The sequence below is a fragment of the Penicillium longicatenatum genome (assembly GCF_028827895.1).
Source record: "Penicillium longicatenatum strain IBT 33135 chromosome Unknown contig_7_segment0_segment0, whole genome shotgun sequence".
NCBI classification, from domain to species: domain Eukaryota; kingdom Fungi; phylum Ascomycota; class Eurotiomycetes; order Eurotiales; family Aspergillaceae; genus Penicillium; species Penicillium longicatenatum.
The window spans coordinates 2,721,360-2,738,667 of NW_026643124.1; the positions used below are offsets into that span (position 1 = coordinate 2,721,360).

At 49.5% G+C, this 17,308-nt stretch overlaps 7 protein-coding genes across 7 annotated transcripts; 2 read left to right on the plus strand and 5 right to left on the minus strand.

The window, feature by feature from the left end:
- Positions 1–748: 748 nt before the first annotated feature.
- N7484_011277 (argonaute/piwi family protein) lies at positions 749–3,785 on the plus strand (the record flags this gene model as incomplete). The annotated part of the gene is made up of 2 exons (XM_057121664.1): positions 749–918; positions 977–3,785. The coding sequence occupies 2 exons, from the start codon at positions 749–751 to the stop codon at positions 3,783–3,785; spliced, it is 2,979 nt and encodes a 992-aa protein (XP_056967418.1).
- A 1,197-nt stretch (positions 3,786–4,982) lies between these two features.
- On the minus strand, positions 4,983–5,722 carry N7484_011278 (uncharacterized protein; the record flags this gene model as incomplete). Its single annotated transcript, XM_057121665.1, has 3 exons — positions 4,983–5,371; positions 5,478–5,594; positions 5,656–5,722. The coding sequence occupies 3 exons, from the start codon at positions 5,720–5,722 to the stop codon at positions 4,983–4,985; spliced, it is 573 nt and encodes a 190-aa protein (XP_056967419.1).
- Positions 5,723–6,099: 377 nt separating this feature from the next.
- N7484_011279 (calponin homology domain protein) lies at positions 6,100–8,153 on the plus strand (the record flags this gene model as incomplete). Its single annotated transcript, XM_057121666.1, has 2 exons — positions 6,100–6,266; positions 6,380–8,153. The coding sequence occupies 2 exons, from the start codon at positions 6,100–6,102 to the stop codon at positions 8,151–8,153; spliced, it is 1,941 nt and encodes a 646-aa protein (XP_056967420.1).
- A 771-nt stretch (positions 8,154–8,924) lies between these two features.
- On the minus strand, positions 8,925–10,893 carry N7484_011280 (uncharacterized protein; the record flags this gene model as incomplete). The annotated part of the gene is given in 3 exon segments (XM_057121667.1): positions 8,925–9,616; positions 9,628–10,719; positions 10,773–10,893. 3 exon segments carry the CDS (start codon positions 10,891–10,893, stop codon positions 8,925–8,927), a joined length of 1,905 nt encoding a protein of 634 aa, XP_056967421.1.
- A 339-nt stretch (positions 10,894–11,232) lies between these two features.
- Positions 11,233–11,486, minus strand: N7484_011281 (uncharacterized protein; the record flags this gene model as incomplete). Its single annotated transcript, XM_057121668.1, has 2 exons — positions 11,233–11,336; positions 11,363–11,486. 2 exons carry the CDS (start codon positions 11,484–11,486, stop codon positions 11,233–11,235), a joined length of 228 nt encoding a protein of 75 aa, XP_056967422.1.
- A 2,204-nt stretch (positions 11,487–13,690) lies between these two features.
- On the minus strand, positions 13,691–14,458 carry N7484_011282 (ORMDL family protein; the record flags this gene model as incomplete). The annotated part of the gene is made up of 3 exons (XM_057121669.1): positions 13,691–13,741; positions 13,821–14,179; positions 14,302–14,458. 3 exons carry the CDS (start codon positions 14,456–14,458, stop codon positions 13,691–13,693), a joined length of 567 nt encoding a protein of 188 aa, XP_056967423.1.
- Positions 14,459–15,723: 1,265 nt separating this feature from the next.
- N7484_011283 (uncharacterized protein) lies at positions 15,724–17,208 on the minus strand (the record flags this gene model as incomplete). The annotated part of the gene is made up of 1 exon (XM_057121670.1): positions 15,724–17,208. The coding sequence occupies one exon, from the start codon at positions 17,206–17,208 to the stop codon at positions 15,724–15,726; it is 1,485 nt and encodes a 494-aa protein (XP_056967424.1).
- Positions 17,209–17,308: the final 100 nt, after the last annotated feature.

Genomic DNA, 17,308 nt, shown 5'->3' on the forward strand with positions numbered 1-17,308 from the left:
CCCTTTTCCTTTCTATTACCCATTCTTCACTTGTTCCTTCACTTTCGCTTCCATTGCCCATTCTTTTTACCGCTCCAATCGCTCCAATTCAATATTGCTGCTTTCTATTGATTGTCACCCTCCTGGCTACATTTAATTCCCCCTGTGTCGTCGGTTTTCCCATCCTAAAACAACCTGCTCCTAACAACCAGGCGAGTATGCCCTTGATCTACTACTTCTTTACCCAAAATGTCGTCCCGGCGCAATATTCTTGAAATCGAGCCTGGGTCTTTATCCCTTCTTGGCCATAAAAACAATTTGGTTTACGTTTGCCTTTGTCTTCCCAAATATACCACACTCATATCCCTTATCTTGATTTGCTAATTGCTATACCTGAATGTCATCCATGCGCTATCTTCATGCATTGATTTCACGTCTCCTGATTTCATGCATATGGGGCATTTTTGACTTGATACTAATGGGTTTTATAGACCCTCAGACTTACAACAACACACACACACAGACACACACACAGACAACGGTCCTTTTTTGTTCTCTCCCTTGCGCTCGCCTTTGCATATCACTCTTCTACCTGTGCATTGGGTCCCGAAGACACCAATTGCACGGGGCGAACTTTCGTCTTCGTCTCATATCTCGCTTCGGCAGATCCACTGTCCCTTGGCTCTGTTCAGACCAGATTTTTTGTCCGACTTTCATCGATATCTTCTCATTACCCTCAATCCTTTTGCACTTCTTCTACTAAGACACAATGTCTTACAGTCGTGGAGACCGTGGTAGCTCCCGCGGTGAATCCCGAGGTGGAAGCCGTGGTAGTGGTGGTGGTGGTGGCTATCGAGGAGACTCTCGTGGCCGTGGAGACCGAGGCGGGAGCCGTGCTGATGGTGGTGGCTATCGGGGACCAGGACCAGTAAATGCAGAGTAAGTCGACAAGCCCCAATTCCCCAGGTGACAAACCTACTAACATAATTCCACACAGTATCCTCACGACCAATCCCCCTGAATTGAACAAAGAACTTCACAGGTTTGAAGATCAGTGTCTCAAAGAGGTCCCAATTGAGTCCGGTCTGGAGAAGCCGGTTCGGCGTCCTGCATATGGAAACCTTGGGAAGCTGATCACGGTGCGGGCCAATTACTTCGAGATTTCGCTGGATCCCAAGCGGGAGTTCCACTCATATAGGATCGCGATTTCACCAGAACCGCAGCCAAAACGACTCAAGAAAGATGTTTTCGACCAGTTATTGAAGCATGAACGAATTGCAACGGTGTACGGCTCCTCAGATATGGCTCAGGAACTCATCACTTCTGCCCCGCTGGACTCAATGTCCTCGATCAAGGTCAGTCTCCCCGATGGCAACAAAAAGGAGCCAAAGGTATACACTGTCGAAATTACCAAGGCGGATCCAAAGGACGGTGTTGTGCACCACTTTAGCCAGGGCTGCCTGTCAGACTCCCTCAAAACCACCAAGCAGAGATACCCAGTGGAACAGGAGACTGTCGCAGTGCGAGCTCTCAACATTATGATGACTCGCATCCCGTACCGGGACTCAGGTGTTGTCATCACGGGCAAAGGACGCCAAAAGTTTTTTTGGATTGATAACAGGAAGCAATTTGCTTATCTAGGAGGCGGTCTCGAGGTTCTTCGCGGATTCTTCGCGAGTGTGCGAGTCGGTGTCGACAAGCTGCTTTTGAACGTGAACGTGAATCACGGTACCTTCTTCCGCCCAGGGCCTATGCTTGACTTGACGAACGGATTCATGCAAGAATACGGAGAAGATCGTCAGTTGTTCAATCGTTACATCCGGGGCTTGCGCGTTGAGGTCTCACATCTTCCTCTCGATAAGTATGAGAACGGTGTAGAGAAACGGCGACAAAAATCGATCTGGGGAATCGCGTCACCCAATGATGGAAAGAAGGGGGACAAGTTCAAGCCTCGTGTTAAAAACCTCGGCTCCTCACCTGCCAATGTTGAATTTTGGGAGACGGACTCTGATGGCAAGGGCGGCAAATACACCTCCGTTAAGGATTATTTCAAGAAAGGCAAGTATTCCCATCACATGTGCTTATTTTGTTCCCATTTGCTAACTTCTTTGATAGCTTACAAAATGGACATCAAAGAGTCGAAGCCAGTTCTCAATGTTGGCAACTCCGAGCGCCCCATTTACCTCCCCCAGGAAGTCTGCAAGATTCTTCCAGGGCAGACTTTCAACGGTGAGCTCTGTACCTCTCAGCGTCAGGCCATTATCAAATTCTGCTGCCGCCGCCCTCCGGACAATTTTGCCTCCATCATGAGGGACGGTCTAGAGATTCTAGGAATCAAGGACCAGAAACTCAAATCGGCCGGAGTCAAAATCGGGAACGAGATGGTGGCGGTCCCTGCTCGTGTTCTTCCGCCTCCTACTCTCAAGTATGGGACAAAAACAACAACCCCCAGGGGTGCTAGCTGGAATTTGAGGGACGTGAAATTTACACAGACTCCTCCTAAGCCGAGCTGGGCTGTTATCACCCTCGCCAATACCAACAAGGTGAACAAAAGGACGGAGGAAGACTGGGAAAGGCGTGGTGAACCTCAAAAGGCTATCAAAGAGCTGGAGAGGTGTCTGAAAGAACTGGGCTTTGCGTGGGACTCACCAAACGAGCACCGGGTCTTTCGCTACAATTCACAAAACTGCCTTGACATCATTGAAGGCCTGATGAAGAAGTGCAAGGAGCACCGTGTCAAGTTCGTTGTGGTCCTCATGTCCGATGGTGAGGAGAAAGCATTCAATCACCTCAAATGGGCGGGCGATTGCACTCATGGAATCTTGACTCATTGCTGCAAGATGGACAAATTTACATCCGGAGACAAGCAGTACCTGGCCAACAATGCGATGAAGATCAACTTGAAGCTTGGTGGCATCTGCCAAGTTCTTGACTCGCACAGGAATGCTCTCTTGATTGCTGAAGGAAATACTATGGTCGTCGGTCTAGATGTCACTCACCCTTCTGTAAATGACCCCGAAAGCTGCCCCAGTGTTTCATCCATCGTTGCCAGCACTGACCAAAAACTGGGGCAATGGCCAGGAGAAATTCGTGTCCAGGGCAGGCGTGACGAGGTCATTCTGCAGGTTGGTACGATGCTGGAGGGCCGTCTGCGACGTTGGAAGAAAGAGAACAAGGAGTACCCCAAGAATATCCTCATCTACCGTGACGGCGTGAGCGAGGGTCAATATGCAATCATGATCAGGGATGAGATCAGCTCCATCCGAAAGGAATGTGGACGCGTCTACGACGAAGTGGGACAGAAGCCTCCCAGGATCTCATACGTTGTGGTTGGAAAGCGTCACCATGTTCGTTTCTTCCCGACATCCAAAGACGATCTCGACAAGAACAACAACCCGAATCCTGGAACAGTTGTGGACCGCGGAATCACTCGTCCAGTGCTCTGGGATTTCTATCTCCAAGCCCAGGCCGCAATCATGGGATCCGCTCGCCCAGCACACTACATTGTGATGGAGGATGAAATCTTTGGAAGCAATGTTAAGGGTCTGACGGGAAACCCCATGAATGATCTCCAAGAGATTACTCACTCTATTTGCTACGTGATGGGTCGTTGCACTCGGTCCGTGTCCTACTGCACTCCGGCTTTCTTGGCCGATCGGTTCTGTGATCGTGCACGGAAGTATGTTCTCGCACACTACACTAAATGGAACGAGGTCAAAGGATTTAAGGACCCCGATGCCCCTGCCCCAACATTGGCCCAGCTTAGGCTTCATGACCGGACCTCTGAGTACATGGTTTACATTTAGGTGAACCTGGAATGGGACTATGATTAGATTGTGTCTTTTGGACTTTGCGTTTTTCTTGTTCCAGCTCCATCTCTGGACGGCTTAGGCGCATCATCGCATTTACTACTATTGCTTGTTTGGATATGGTTTGAGCACCAATTTGAACGTGTCTTGACTGAATTGCTGCACTACTTCATTACTTTGTTGCGAGGCTGCAGGGCTGGGCTTTCTCATATTTGATTGGAGTTGGAGTCGCCTTTTCCCATTGACTTTTCAGTGATACTAATTTGTCTATGATATACGTGCTTGTACGATGTATGCATTGCGGGAGTTATGCGGGTTCGAAATCGGAAACAACCCTCCAAAAAAGCGATATTTGCTGAATTTCATCACCAGAACGAGGCAAAGAAACCACAAAAATGCAAAGATAGGAAAAAGGGTTAGCATCTTCAATTGATTTTCGCGATTGGGTTTGATGAAATTGAGAGACCGAAGTTCAATGTTGCGGATTGCTTTGCGGGAAAACAGTGTCAGGACCAGACTGGAATTCCTTCCTGACTGATGTCCCCTTTTAGTTTTATCTTATTCTCAATTTCAATTTTGTTATCAACTCAAGTTCGTGTTCAGTATCTTTTTCATCTTGACCTGTGAATCGTACCATATTCTAGTATGCGGAGATTGTGTTGGGTGTGTTTAGGCTCCCAGTTTGGTTTTGTCGTTTCAATGTTTCTAGAGATAAATTGTTCTCGTGGGCCAATCAGAAGCTGTTAATTCGAAATCGTAAGCCGAGGTATAAATGTAGACCTATTCATCATATCAAGAGATCTCGTCCCAATAGATTTTATTATAGATTGTAGTCTGGAACACGATAGAAAAAAGCTAATTTACAGCAACTGAAGCGGGCGAGGTGAGTGGGGTTGTTGATATAATTTGGAAAAGTCATACCCAGATCCATTTCAGGTTGGACGTGAGTTATGTGAACAGCTGCCGGGGTATATGTTGAAGAGCTGCGCATTACCAGCAGCAAGCCTTCGACCTTAAGGATATTAGCTTAGACTGGAATCTGACGCAGGAAAATCCCCTGAGCTCTGTGCTTTATGTCTGAAGAGTGATTTGACCCAGATCAGCTCATGAGGGTGTGGTGTGATCATCAAGTCTGCTGGTCTGTATCTCCCTTCCATCACCACAGGGGTCAAAATCTGTTTGTGGTGGCATGTTTCACCGTTTGGAAGTAGGAGACCACGCCTCAGGCTGGTAGTTACCGCCAGGGACCTGTCTATCTGCCTTTGCCCACGGGTTCTCTTCCTTGCGGGTCGTCGGGGGGGTTCTTGTAGAATCAGGCTGTGGTGCCCGGGCAGAAGATGAAGGCGCATCGGCAGAGACAGGAACCGGGCCAGTGTTTGCATTGGTAGTCGCGGGTCCCGCTCCCATCTCTGGGGTCTGTTGCTGAGTCTTCGGTTTATCAAGGAAGGAGGGTTTGCTAGCCCAGCGCTCGTCGGCGAGTCGGGCAAGTTCTTTCATTTGCGCCTGGCGAACCAGGTCTTGTCGCTGCTCCTCAATACTCGGGGGTGTCGGTCGGACGTATCGGAGCCATTGATGCCATTGCGCTAGATCACAAATCCTTGTCAGTAAATCTAACCTTGTATTGCCTCCACGGAGCGCTTTGCCACCGTCGGCCGCCAGCGCAATTTCCCCCGGATGCGATCGACTCACGAGTAACCTGAACATCTCCGTAATGCGTTTTGGGATCAAATTTAACGATCCGCCTGTATCGACCGGCATTCAGTTGATCTTTGAATTCCCAAAAGGTGTTTCCGGCGAGATCCTGGCCTTAAGGTGGCGGGTTAGCATAACATGTTATAGCGCCGAGAAGAGGAACGCAGAAACTGACCGACCAAAAAGGATTTCCGCCAGGGTAGCCGGAGGCCTTTCCATTTGAACCAGAGGCTGTTAACCATTGTGTGTATGTTGGTGGAGGATTGAAGGGTGGAGAAGAAAAAGTTGCGGGCCAAAGAGCCAGAACGTTTGGAACGTCATCGGCCCCAATAAACACAGCCCCGGGCATTCCATTCCACCTTCCCTCAACTTTCTTTCTTCCCAGACTCACTCATTGGAGGTTCTTGAGGATACCAAATCGCCAGGACCTCGTGACTGGTACTACTTTCCCTTCGGGTCTAATTCGATTTGCTTGTTGCGTCCTAACTCTCATACCCAAGTCTCCACTCTAGGGCCGATCAGGCACACGCCCGCAAGGGGATACGTACTCTTGTGAAACTACAACACCGACGTCCACTCTAGCCGACTCGGATTAAGCACACACGACCGGAGACTCATTATGGCGTCGGTATCTTCATTGGATAAAGACCTGCGCAATATGCGACTATCCCGCTATACCCCGCAGGCAGCCGCGGAGGTACGCGACTGGATAGAAGAGGTGCTGCGCGAGAAACTTCCATCGCCTGATCTACTCGAAGGTCTAAAGGATGGTGTGGCTCTATGCAAGTGAGTCTCGATTGAACCTTTCTGCCTGCCTATGTGTATATTTCCTGCGCAGCTGCGCAGACAGGCATGCATGCGGTTGTAACCTGGACTAAGCCTAACCCCTTGTCTACTAGACTGGTCAATTTGGCCGTGTCCCCCGGCGTCAAGTATAAGCAGTCGTCTATGCCATTCGTTCAGATGGAGAACATTTCGCATTTCCTCCGTGCCTGCCAAACCGCGCCGCTCAACCTTCCTCCACACGACGTCTTTCTTACCGTTGATCTCTATGAGGCAAAAGATCCCGCGCAGGTTCTCCAGTGCCTGGCGGCATTTAGTCGAAGGGCGAATTCCCTGAAGCCAAGCGCGTTCCCGTCGGCAGTTGGCCCACAAAGTAAGAAGGGGGTGTTGAGTCCTAATGCGACAGGCTCATCGAATTCGGGATCCTATACTCGCACTAGCCGTGCCTTGAGCAATGTTAGCGATACAAATTCTGGTCGACCAGGGAGCCCTGCCAAACCATCCGGATCCTTTAGCTCTTGGAGTAAGAGAGATGACCAGACAAAGACTGCGCCAGCATGGAATATTCACCAATACGGCTACATGGGTGGTGCCAGCCAGGGCAACCAAGGCATTGCGTTTGGTGCTCGACGACAAATTACAACCCCCGGCCCGGCTGTTCCTAGTTTGGCGGAGAAGGAGAAACGTAGACAGGAAGAGGAAGATATCCAACGTAATGCGGAGAGGGAACAAGCTGAGCGCGCCCGTCGAGAGATGGAAGAGCAGGAGGCCCGTGCTAAAGCTGAGGAGGAGAGAAGATGGAACGAGGAGACGGCTCGCCAGAGAGAGGAGGAAAGACGAGAGATGGAAAACGAGAAACGTCGATGGGACGAGGAAAAGCGCCGATGGGAGGCAGAGGAGCAGCGCCGACTTGCAGAAGAGAAAGCTGCCGAGCACCGCCTGGAGGTAGAGCATGAAGAAGAACGCCAACGCCGACGGAAGTCCAACGATGCTCGTCTCAATGGTCAATTCCTGAGCCAGTATCAGGCAGGGCAGGCCAGTGCTTCTCCAGGTGGAGTTACCCCCACCGACGAAACCGCCGACAGTCGCCGCATCAAGGAGCTTGAGCGCGAGCTGGAGCTAGCCAAAGAGCGTGAACGCCAGTATACGAGCGAGCGAAAGGGACCCACAACTCAGGAGAAAGAAGATGATTCACAATCTCGCAGCCGTAACGGCGGACGCCCCGTACCGGTGCCTCCTAAGCCGAGCTATAGTCTTTCTTCTTTGGAGCAAGAACGGCGACTTCTCCGCGGTGAATGGCAAAATACCCAAGACATACCGGTAACAGAGGAGAATGATGATGGATTCGAGGAACAAGCTCCGCCTCCGCCTCCCCGGCCTCTCCCACGGCCCGTGCCAGCCCAAGAGCAAGCGCCCGCACTTCCAGCCAGAGCTCTTCCTCCAGCACCCCGTCCCCTTCCAGACCCGATGGCGTACACTGCCAATCACAGACAAAATCGTACCGACCGCTTCCTGAACTCAAACCCAGCACCCGCGGCGCCTACTCCTACTTCGCACCGGCCCCGAGACTACAACACGACAGCCGAGGTTGACGCAGAGAACAGTCGCCGCATGGCTTCGCAAGAGAAGACACGGGCCGGTGGCTGGGCCTCCAAGTCCTTGTTGGAGCGCGAGATGGAACGTGAACGCGAGCGCCAACGCGAGTGGGAAGAAAACCAGAAGCAAACCCAGGCTGCCGTGCGCGATACCTCCCTCGGCACGGGCCCAGGCCAGTCTTGGGATGTTCACCAGTACGGTTACTTAGGTGGAGATAACCAGAACCGTGGAGGTCAGGGACTTGGCATCGGAGGCGCCAGGCGCCAGATTATTGGACCTCGTCCGCCTCCATGATACGTTCATTCCACTCTGTTGAAACTCGGGGGTTTTCCTGCATTGTTCTGTTTTCCTTCCATTTTCTTATTTCTTACGGTCTTGACTATATCCGACAGGCTTTAGTATTTCCTGCCTCTTACTTCCCTCATTTCATGTTCTTTTTGCGTCGGCGATTCGGAGAGATGTATTTTGCTCATATTCCCCGAAAGTCGCTATATGCTACTTCGTTTTATAGTGTTTGGCGTACCGTTAGCTACACTGTTGATAACTACGGGTAATTCTGAATTCCTCTAATTATTACTATTCAAGCAGTTCAAAAGTTGAATGCGACTGTCAATTAAAAGTAGGGCTGCCACGTGTCGATCATTACGGGACTCGGAAGCCCCATGAGTTAAATCGCACTACATACACCATTTATGCTGCACAACCACTACAAAGAATCCTGATACTCGAACTCAGTAAACCTGGTAGAAGATGTGACCTCGTTTGGTGACCGCCGCCGGATCTGGAGATGCCGCTGTTCTATCGAGAGGCTTTTGTGATGCGAAGGGACGTAGTAGGTATCCTTGCCGTTTAAAGTACTCAATCATATTTCCAAACTTGTTTGGTTGCGTGAAGTAGCTGCAATAGAACTCGGAATTAGAGGGTGAAAGGACATAGGGATATAACAGTGATGCCCATCCCGTCGATATTTTCCTTATTTGATTATCTTTGTGGTACTAGCAAATAAAGGGAAAGAAGTGAAATAGTATATGCATCATTATCATGGCTGTCGTGACTTGTCATAATCTACACCCTCACGTTGACGAATTGGCCAGGGGGTGACAGAAGCTCAGCAAGAGACAAGAGCCTTTCACTGCTTTCCCGCAACCAAGTCAATTCAAGTGACTCCTGCTTCTTGCTATTCTGGCTGCGCCGGGGCTCCTCTCGTGCTCTACCTTCCCGACGGTCAATTCCAGACTGCACAACTTTCTTGAAAGATGGCGTGGCAGTTAACATGTCACTTTTCCCCAGGAGCATGATCGTTGCCTCGAGAAGCATGGACACCTTGGTGTTGTTGACCACACTACCGTTGGCTGCCCCGAATGGGAGGAAGCATTTCTCCAATTTTGATTGGTAGAGATAAGTTTCATCAGAGGATGGAGCAGAGGCTTCCCGCAGGCTGTATAGCATGATCTCACAGAGGGTAGTTTGCTCCGCATCTGTAAGCTCGGGGAGGATGAAAGGGCTAACGAAAGCCTGGAAAATAGGCAGAGGTTGAGCAATAATATTGTCCGCGAAAAGATTGTAGAGGTCCAGCACAGGGATAAAATCCTGAGGTAGTTGGTACGAGACATCTGAAAGAATGCCGAGGAGTCGTTTGCGCAATCGAAGAGAGTCGATGCCACCCATCGGCGAAAGTCCAACATTCTGATGAGGCAGAGGCCCAACATTTGCAGGCTCCGCGGGGGCGCTCCAGTCCTTGTTCCTCGTCTTGTTCGCTTCGACCGACGGACTGGGCCTGAATCTGGATTTTTCGGGTCCACAGCTCCATTTACTTCGTCATCTGTCTCATCTTGCGACAAATAATCGCCATACTGCCCCTTGTCAATATTGACCTCGCGCTCTCTCTTCTTCGCCTTTTCGGGCCCGCTTCGAGACTTGAGCTCTTTCTTAAACACCTCCCGAAACTCATTGACCGAGGTGGTACTTCCGTCGGCGAAAATAGCTCTCAATATCCTTCGACTTCGTCCACTTTCATTAACGGCTGAAATGAACTGAAAAATCAAGCTCTCTCGCAAGATGCTTAGATCCTCATCCACCTTCTTAGCTCTTCGGTCGACTTTCTCAGTAGGGGCGACATTCTGCCAGACTCTCCTGCCCCTGCCTTTCGGCTCCTCGGCTTCTTTGGACTCTTGTGCTTTCTTCCGAGCCCCTGTACTTTTGCCTTTCGATTTTTCGGTTCCAGTGCCCCGTGCAGCGTTCTTCTGAGCACCCTCGGCTTCTCCTTCTGCGTTTTCGGCATCTTGAGCTTGTTCAGCCTGTTCAGATTCAACCTCTCGTGCGTCGTCTTTTTTCCGAGCTTCGTTTGCTCTGTATGTTTCTAACCGTTGTTCCCAATCATCTTCCATGACCTCGCACATATACTGCAGCCAGACCTGCCATCGCTCCCACCGCTCGGGATGAAGCACAGAGCAATTAAGTGCCCAACCCACAGCATGCCAGAAGTCTTCCGCCCGCGACCACAGCGAATCGGATTGGCCCATGTCTAAATTCAATGGCTTGCTCCCAGGCGAGTGTAAATCACTGTCCCCATGATCTGCATGGTGCCGGCGACCCGATCGCAGTGTTTGATGCGTAAATACAAATGCATTATTCAGTCTGCAATCCTTTGGGCTGACGAGGGTAGAGAGGAGCCGAAGAAGCTGTAGGGCCACGGAGGCTGCGTCCTTTGCCTCGGCAGACTTGGCGCGAGTTGTAGTTGTTGGGTGAACGAGGAACGTGACGGCGAGCGCAATATGTTGTGGTAAAGGGACAAACGCTTTCCGAGAGGCATAGGTCCCCGAGGCGAGGGTACTGTACAGAAGGTTTAAACCTTGAGTGTCTGGACGTTTGTTAGTGGGGCTGCATGCCAAAGGAAGGTGTGAGGGTTCGGACAGAGATTTTCCTCGAAGAAGATTCCAATATGCTGGATCAGTTCAAACGGTAGTACCGCAGGCGTGCGGTACGCTACATTATTGGGAGGACCCATGGCCTGTCGATGGAGAGAATCGGTCATCGTCGCGGATTTCGCGTCAAGAAACGCGCCTTATCGATAAGCGATTAGTCAGGTTTGTGGAGTAACAACTAAGACAAGTAAACTATAAACTAAAGCCAATCTTGAAAGTTGAAGATTATTTATCACAGCGTGGAAGAGTTTCAAAAGATGAATGCAATAAAAATGCGACTACGAAGGAATCTTATATGCGCTTAGTTCTTTGTTTGGTAGGTCTTTGATTGTGCGGGGGTTCAAAGTCGGGACAAAGAACAGGACCAGCCCATTCAATGTATGTACCCAATTGTATTCAAGAGATCTATGCTAAAGGTTGACCATCGTAACAAAAGTCATGCAAGTCCCCTAGTAGTTGGGAATGCAGACACCGGCGTTCCACTCAGTGGCGCCAACACACTGCCAGCCGTCGCAGCAAGAGGGGCCATTGCTCTCGCAAGCATTCTTGTAGTCTAGAAAGATAGTCAGCTAACGATACCTTCGATCTTATCCATAGAGTCGAACCCACGGCCAACACAGGTGCGCTTCTCAAAGGCATCGGGGGAGGGAGTAGCAGTGGCGACAGCGGCCAGGGTAGCGATGATGACGGTGATAAACTGCATTTTGATGGTGGGTTGGTTGATCGGGAGATCGGTTGATTGATTGAGTCAATTGAGTAGATTAGATTGATGGAGTTGATGATATTGAAATTGTACAGGATATATTCAGCTATTTATCCTCGAGAGAGGCCACCATAGGGGCCTCGTAGCCTCCAGCTTCAATGGCCCGATGCGGGAATAGTAGATCTGATGTTTCAAGATCGCGACTGTTTTGCCTTGGCTGAGTAGGAAGATCGATGATTACTGAGTCGCCACTACGATACAATCCGTAATAAGGAAGCGGTAGATGAGCTCAATTTTGCAATTTACCTAAGTAGGTAATGGTGTACTTCGGAGGCCTTGAAGATGACGCCCCCAACTCATACTCTCCTGAAAAGGTTAGCGTGATCACTGCATGTAATAGGCCCCACTCGAGTTCTTTCCCATTTCATAATGCTGATAACTAGTTGACCTCTTCAGGAAAGACTTTGCAAGGGTTCAAGCCGCATTTTCCCCAAAAAATAAACAACGTGCGCGAAGAACGTCGACTAAGCCTTGAGAGCGCCGTCAATCGACTCAGCTTTGCCCTCAATGGTTGGATAAATCAAAGGAGCAGGCGTCTCCTCGCCTGCAAGCAAGCGGCAGATTTCCAGCTTGCTAGTCGGATAAGAATTTGTGGGAGCTTTCCAGCCGATGGCAACTGCCAACTCAACTCCATACTAAGTTGGACAGGCATCTCCAGGAATGGATCTAAGGAACATTCCATTATCCTGTTCCTGTTCTCTCTATCTTATTCTTCTTTCCCTACCTCTCACTATTTTTAATAGGTCTGTGATAACATGAATCATCTAAGTCCTCTTCCCCGTTCATGTTCTTTTGATGGGCTCTGAAACGTCTCTTCGTTGCTCGTTGTCAAGATTGAGGCATGTGATGTTAACCTTCTAAGAAAGGGAGATTATATGATCAAAATAGATTAAAAGTACGAGATGATTTGAGCAGACTGATCCCCAGTGGCTTATTTGTGCAAAATATGAAGCAGATGTGCTCCATGGCTTGAACCCTGATGGCTGTTGAGTCTCGAGACCCGGTCATGTTGCTCTATGACCGAATGGTAATTCGCCAAGCCAATACGGATCTCTCAAGTGTACCCTATCTATGTGTTATATTTGGGACTATATAAAACCTTTCAAAGCAATCCATTGATTCGCCCTTGATATCCTCCTGTCGAATAGTTCACCGTCATTCTAAAAGCCATAGGTACATCCCGACTATGCAATGCCGCATATAGGATAAAAACCTTGGAACAGCCAGGTATCGAGGCTAGAAAGTAGCGTGAACCTACCTGAGCGTGGGTCTATGTAGAAGGTGAACACAAATGCACAGGTTCATAGACGGAACAGTTGAATGATTGGCAACAACATACCGCCGTACTGCTACTACAAATTTTACTGTTTGTTCGAATGCTGTGGACTGACGCTAGAACATGAAATCGAGGATGACGGGAGACATTAATTTGCACTAGAAGCATCAGTCATATTGATAATGGCTTCTGTTGAAATCAAAGGACCAAAACTAAATGGCCCCATTTCCATACCACAATTTAAATCCATAGAAGCGGGGTAGCTAACCAACTTCACCTGGAAGCAGCGTAGATTCCTATGAAAATGTTATGATGTAGACCATCAACTTCAGTTACATTTATGATAAAGTGTCTTATACAATCCTGAATACCTAGAAGCAGGCGAATGGTAAACAAACCAGCCTCTGCGATGATGCAATGTCCCCCGCATGGACCCAGCCAAGAAAATAACCTGCATCCAAGGCATGGCTAGTATGTAGTTCTGCATGGCCCCATTTCTAAATTTCAGGCTTAAATCTACGCGAGCCTTGAAGATTCCAAAAGGCTCACGAGGAAGAGAGGAAGATTGTGCAGAATATAAGATATGCAGGGCTCTAAAACTGGACATCTAGACAAAGGACAGGCTGGAGCTAAAATAAAAAGGGGTGGCCGGGCCCACGGCTGCGTCTCATATTTTCCAAAAAAGAAAGGAGAAAGATTTGCGACAAGCCAACGACGGATCATACTCCGTGAATCAACGCAATGCAAGAAACTCTTTTGAGGAAAGAGGAAACAGGGGAGGGAACGGAGTGTCAAGACAGGGAGTGAGCTTCGGAGGCCGGACGCCAATGTAGCATAAGAAAAAGAGAAAGAGAAAGGAAAGAGTACACTATGAATCGTCTTCTAAATCGGAGAAGAGACCTATTCGCAAACGATGCGACTGGAGAGACGTTAGCTGTGGTTTCTCGCAATTCCCCGGAGACGGAGAGATGCGGTATGGGGATATAGAAGACACGTACAAAAGGCAGTTTCGGAATGACCACCGCTAGCGTGGCCAAGAAATTGATCGTGAAGTAGGTAAGGTCGTAGTGGGTATAGTGGGTGCTCACGAGGAAGAGCAAGATCGGAACGCAGAGCAGGAACTTCTTGGTAGGCGTGTACTGGTCGCCATTGTCAATTTGCTCCCACATGTTGAGGTTATCGTAAGCACCAGCGTTGAACTCGAACGGGATGCCCCGCACCCAGTGGAACATGAGGAAGGAGCCAAACATGTAGCTGATGTTGGTAAGGGTCCATGAGGTTTCTTGCGAGACCCCGGGAATGATGTCGCAGAGTACTTTGAGCGCCGCAATGAGGACGAAGTGGATGGTCCAGGCACCTATTCAAGCGACCGATCTCGTTAGCCAGTGTTCGTATTTGGATTCCATAAACCTGTCCACCGTGTCCCGATCGGCGGATGGATTGGGGGAAATCTGAGAAGGTGGCACCACGGAAACTCACCCTTCGCATGCACCCAGTTGGCATTGAGATTGGGTAGCGCAGCCTGGTCGCTTATGTGCTCGTTCGATTCAGCGGGTTCCTGGTAGATCAGACTGCTGGACCGCCGGCGGCGGCCCTGCTTCTGAGTGTTGGGAGATAACCGCTGTGGCCCGTCCATCTCGGGTGCAAAAGAGATGGCACGAGGAACCAACAGGGAGGATTTGGAAGAGTCGGAAGCCAGCGTGACGGCGAAAAGGTGGTTGATGGGAAAAAGGAGCGTGGGGATGGAAGTGGCACACACGGCCCAGAACTGGAGAAAGGCGGATCGGCTTTCGGGGTCACGGGGCAGTTTCTCTTTTTCGAATCAACGCAACCGCAACGGAGTATTTGGTGGGGTGTTTCTGGGGGGGATTTCGGTGATTTTCCCAGGGATTTCGAGTGAGACAAGAAAAAAAATTCGTGGAGGAATGGGTTGGCCACACGGCACGTGCAGTAAGGACCAGCTCAACTGAATGTGGACTAAATACGTTGAGCTAAATGAAATAGTCAAAGCCACTTTCTCCTATTTATAAAACGGAAAGCCCCTATTTTCCGATTGATCTAGAACAATGTGTATGTTCCCGATAACGCGTTCAATTCCCTTGTGTTTTGCCGGATTTTCCTCCCAGTCTCTTCGGCATATACATAGTCCGGGGATTGGCATAATCGCCACGGAACAGCTCTCGTTGTCTCACTTTCAAGCCAGTTCCAAAGGAATTGAACTCCAAAGGAGTCATAGACTGGCGATGATCAGTGAGAACCGTTCGATCGTGCACGACCGGAGAGACCAGCCAGGGCAGCTGATCTATCATACGATGTCGCTTATGGTTAGACAGCGAATATTGAATCAGCCCTATATCACAACAGTCAGAACCACGAAGACTCCTGGGTCTTCACTAACAGCCGTACAGGCAGGAACCAAAGCCGTGTTCACGAACCTTGGAGCTACAACCCACAAAGCTTGTGGCAAACCCTAGATCGGGCTGGTGCCTCCGATCCAAGGCCGACATTGGAATCTGTCTGTCTGCATGAGTCATTGCTTCGAGATATAATAACTCCCACCGATCTCACATACACCAATAGCATGATACCTCGCAGTGGCGAGATAAACAAAACACCCCCGTCATGGCGCAACGCAGGTCAGGCTACTTAGGCCAAGGTAACTAACCAGTTATCTAGTGGATTTCCTAATTACCGGGTTCCTATCCGAGTTGCTGCCTCCTTTCAGAGTCCATATGGACTATAATGACTCGCTATGATAGGATGGTGTAAGGGTAAGAATTCAACCAAATAGTATTCAAACATATCTGCATAGCAAACTCCAATCAAGCACAAGGGCAACTTGTACTACACACACCTAATCGAAAGCCTGTTCATCCAAAACGTAGTCTCACATACTCCTACCTAGACCTTCTCAGCGTCAAATTCCTCTTCTAGTTCCCCAAATTCATCTTCTTCATCTTCTTCCCATTCGCCCCGTTCCTCCGTAATTTCTTCTTGTGCTTCCTCTGCATCAAAATCTTCTTCATCCATCACCTTCTCCTCAACCTCCGCAGTCTCAAAATCATCTTCCATGAGATGATGCCTTTCGAATTCGTGGCGTCCGTCTATCTCTTGATAGTGTAAATCTGCATCCTGGGCGAGAGAACGATGGGTGGTGTTCAACTCCCACACCGTATAGCTCATACTACCTCCTGAGCCAATAGGGGAAGTCTTGGGACCGCACCACGTGGCGCTGGCACAGTAATCTCCTGATGAACGACGGGAACAACAACCGTCCTTGAATTCTGTACCATCAGGGCATTCAATAACATCGGCATCAGCCTCACAAAACCCGGTTTTTTTGTTGTATCTAGCGCCTCTTTCGCACTGAACAGAAGTCGAAACACATCTCCAGTTCCGAATATGGTATCCCTCGGGACATGTGGTTGGTCCACGGACACATACACCATCTTCTGGATAGTCGTCTGGATGTGGCAATGTTGTAGTTCCCACACACTTCTTCAGCTCGTGGTCGTAATAGAAGTTGTTTCTGCACTCAGGCTTCTTGCAGCATTGATTTCCATCACGAGTAAACCCTTTCTCACATTGTATCTCCAAGTCTGGTTGACATACACCATTCTTTCGACTGTGGCCGAGAGGGCAACTGGGACCCTTGATGCTGACACAACGTTCGGTTTGGTCGTTGTACTCAGCACCCTCCACACAGATAGGAACCCTGGCCATACAACCTGACTTCTTGCAGGCTGTACCTCGGGGACAATTGGTCGTCTTCTCAACCACGCATTGTCTGCGGTCGTCAGGGAAAGACCTATGTTTGCATTTCGGAACGAACTGGAATGATACACATCCGGTGCTGGAAAAGGTCGTTTGGGGAGGGCAGCTAGGTCGCTCCAGAACCACGCAATGTCCATCCTCAAGATACTCATTGTTACCACAAGATGGCGATGTGTTGTCAGAGACACAACGTTCTCCATCAAAGGTGAACCCGAATTCGCAAAATGGATTCTCGCCCAGAACACAGTCATGGCCTATGAGCAGAGCCTGCCGGGCAATGATTGGACACACACTCTCCACGGGCAATATCGTAATGGAAGTTCTTTGAGCAGATTGGTTTCCTATCTCGAACGCGCAGGCCCTTATCAAGAGAGTATCCTTCACGACACTCAGGTCGCGTATTGCTAACACATACGCGTCCACGAAGATCGCTTCCTCGGGGACATTTAGGCTTTTGCAAAGCCTACTGCTCACATTTGTCGCCATCAAGGTTGAAACCGTCAAGGCATTTGTGATCCCGGGCAAACTCCCAACACATTTCACCGTTCCATTTCTTATGGTGGGGACAACAGCGAGCAGAACTTCTCGTAGCATCAAATGATAAATGCGCATTGTGGGGGCAGATGGGATGTTGTTTGTGAATACACTCATGAGTAGCCGGGTCCAAGTCAAATCCTTTGCCACACGAAAGTGCAGACCTAGATACACATTT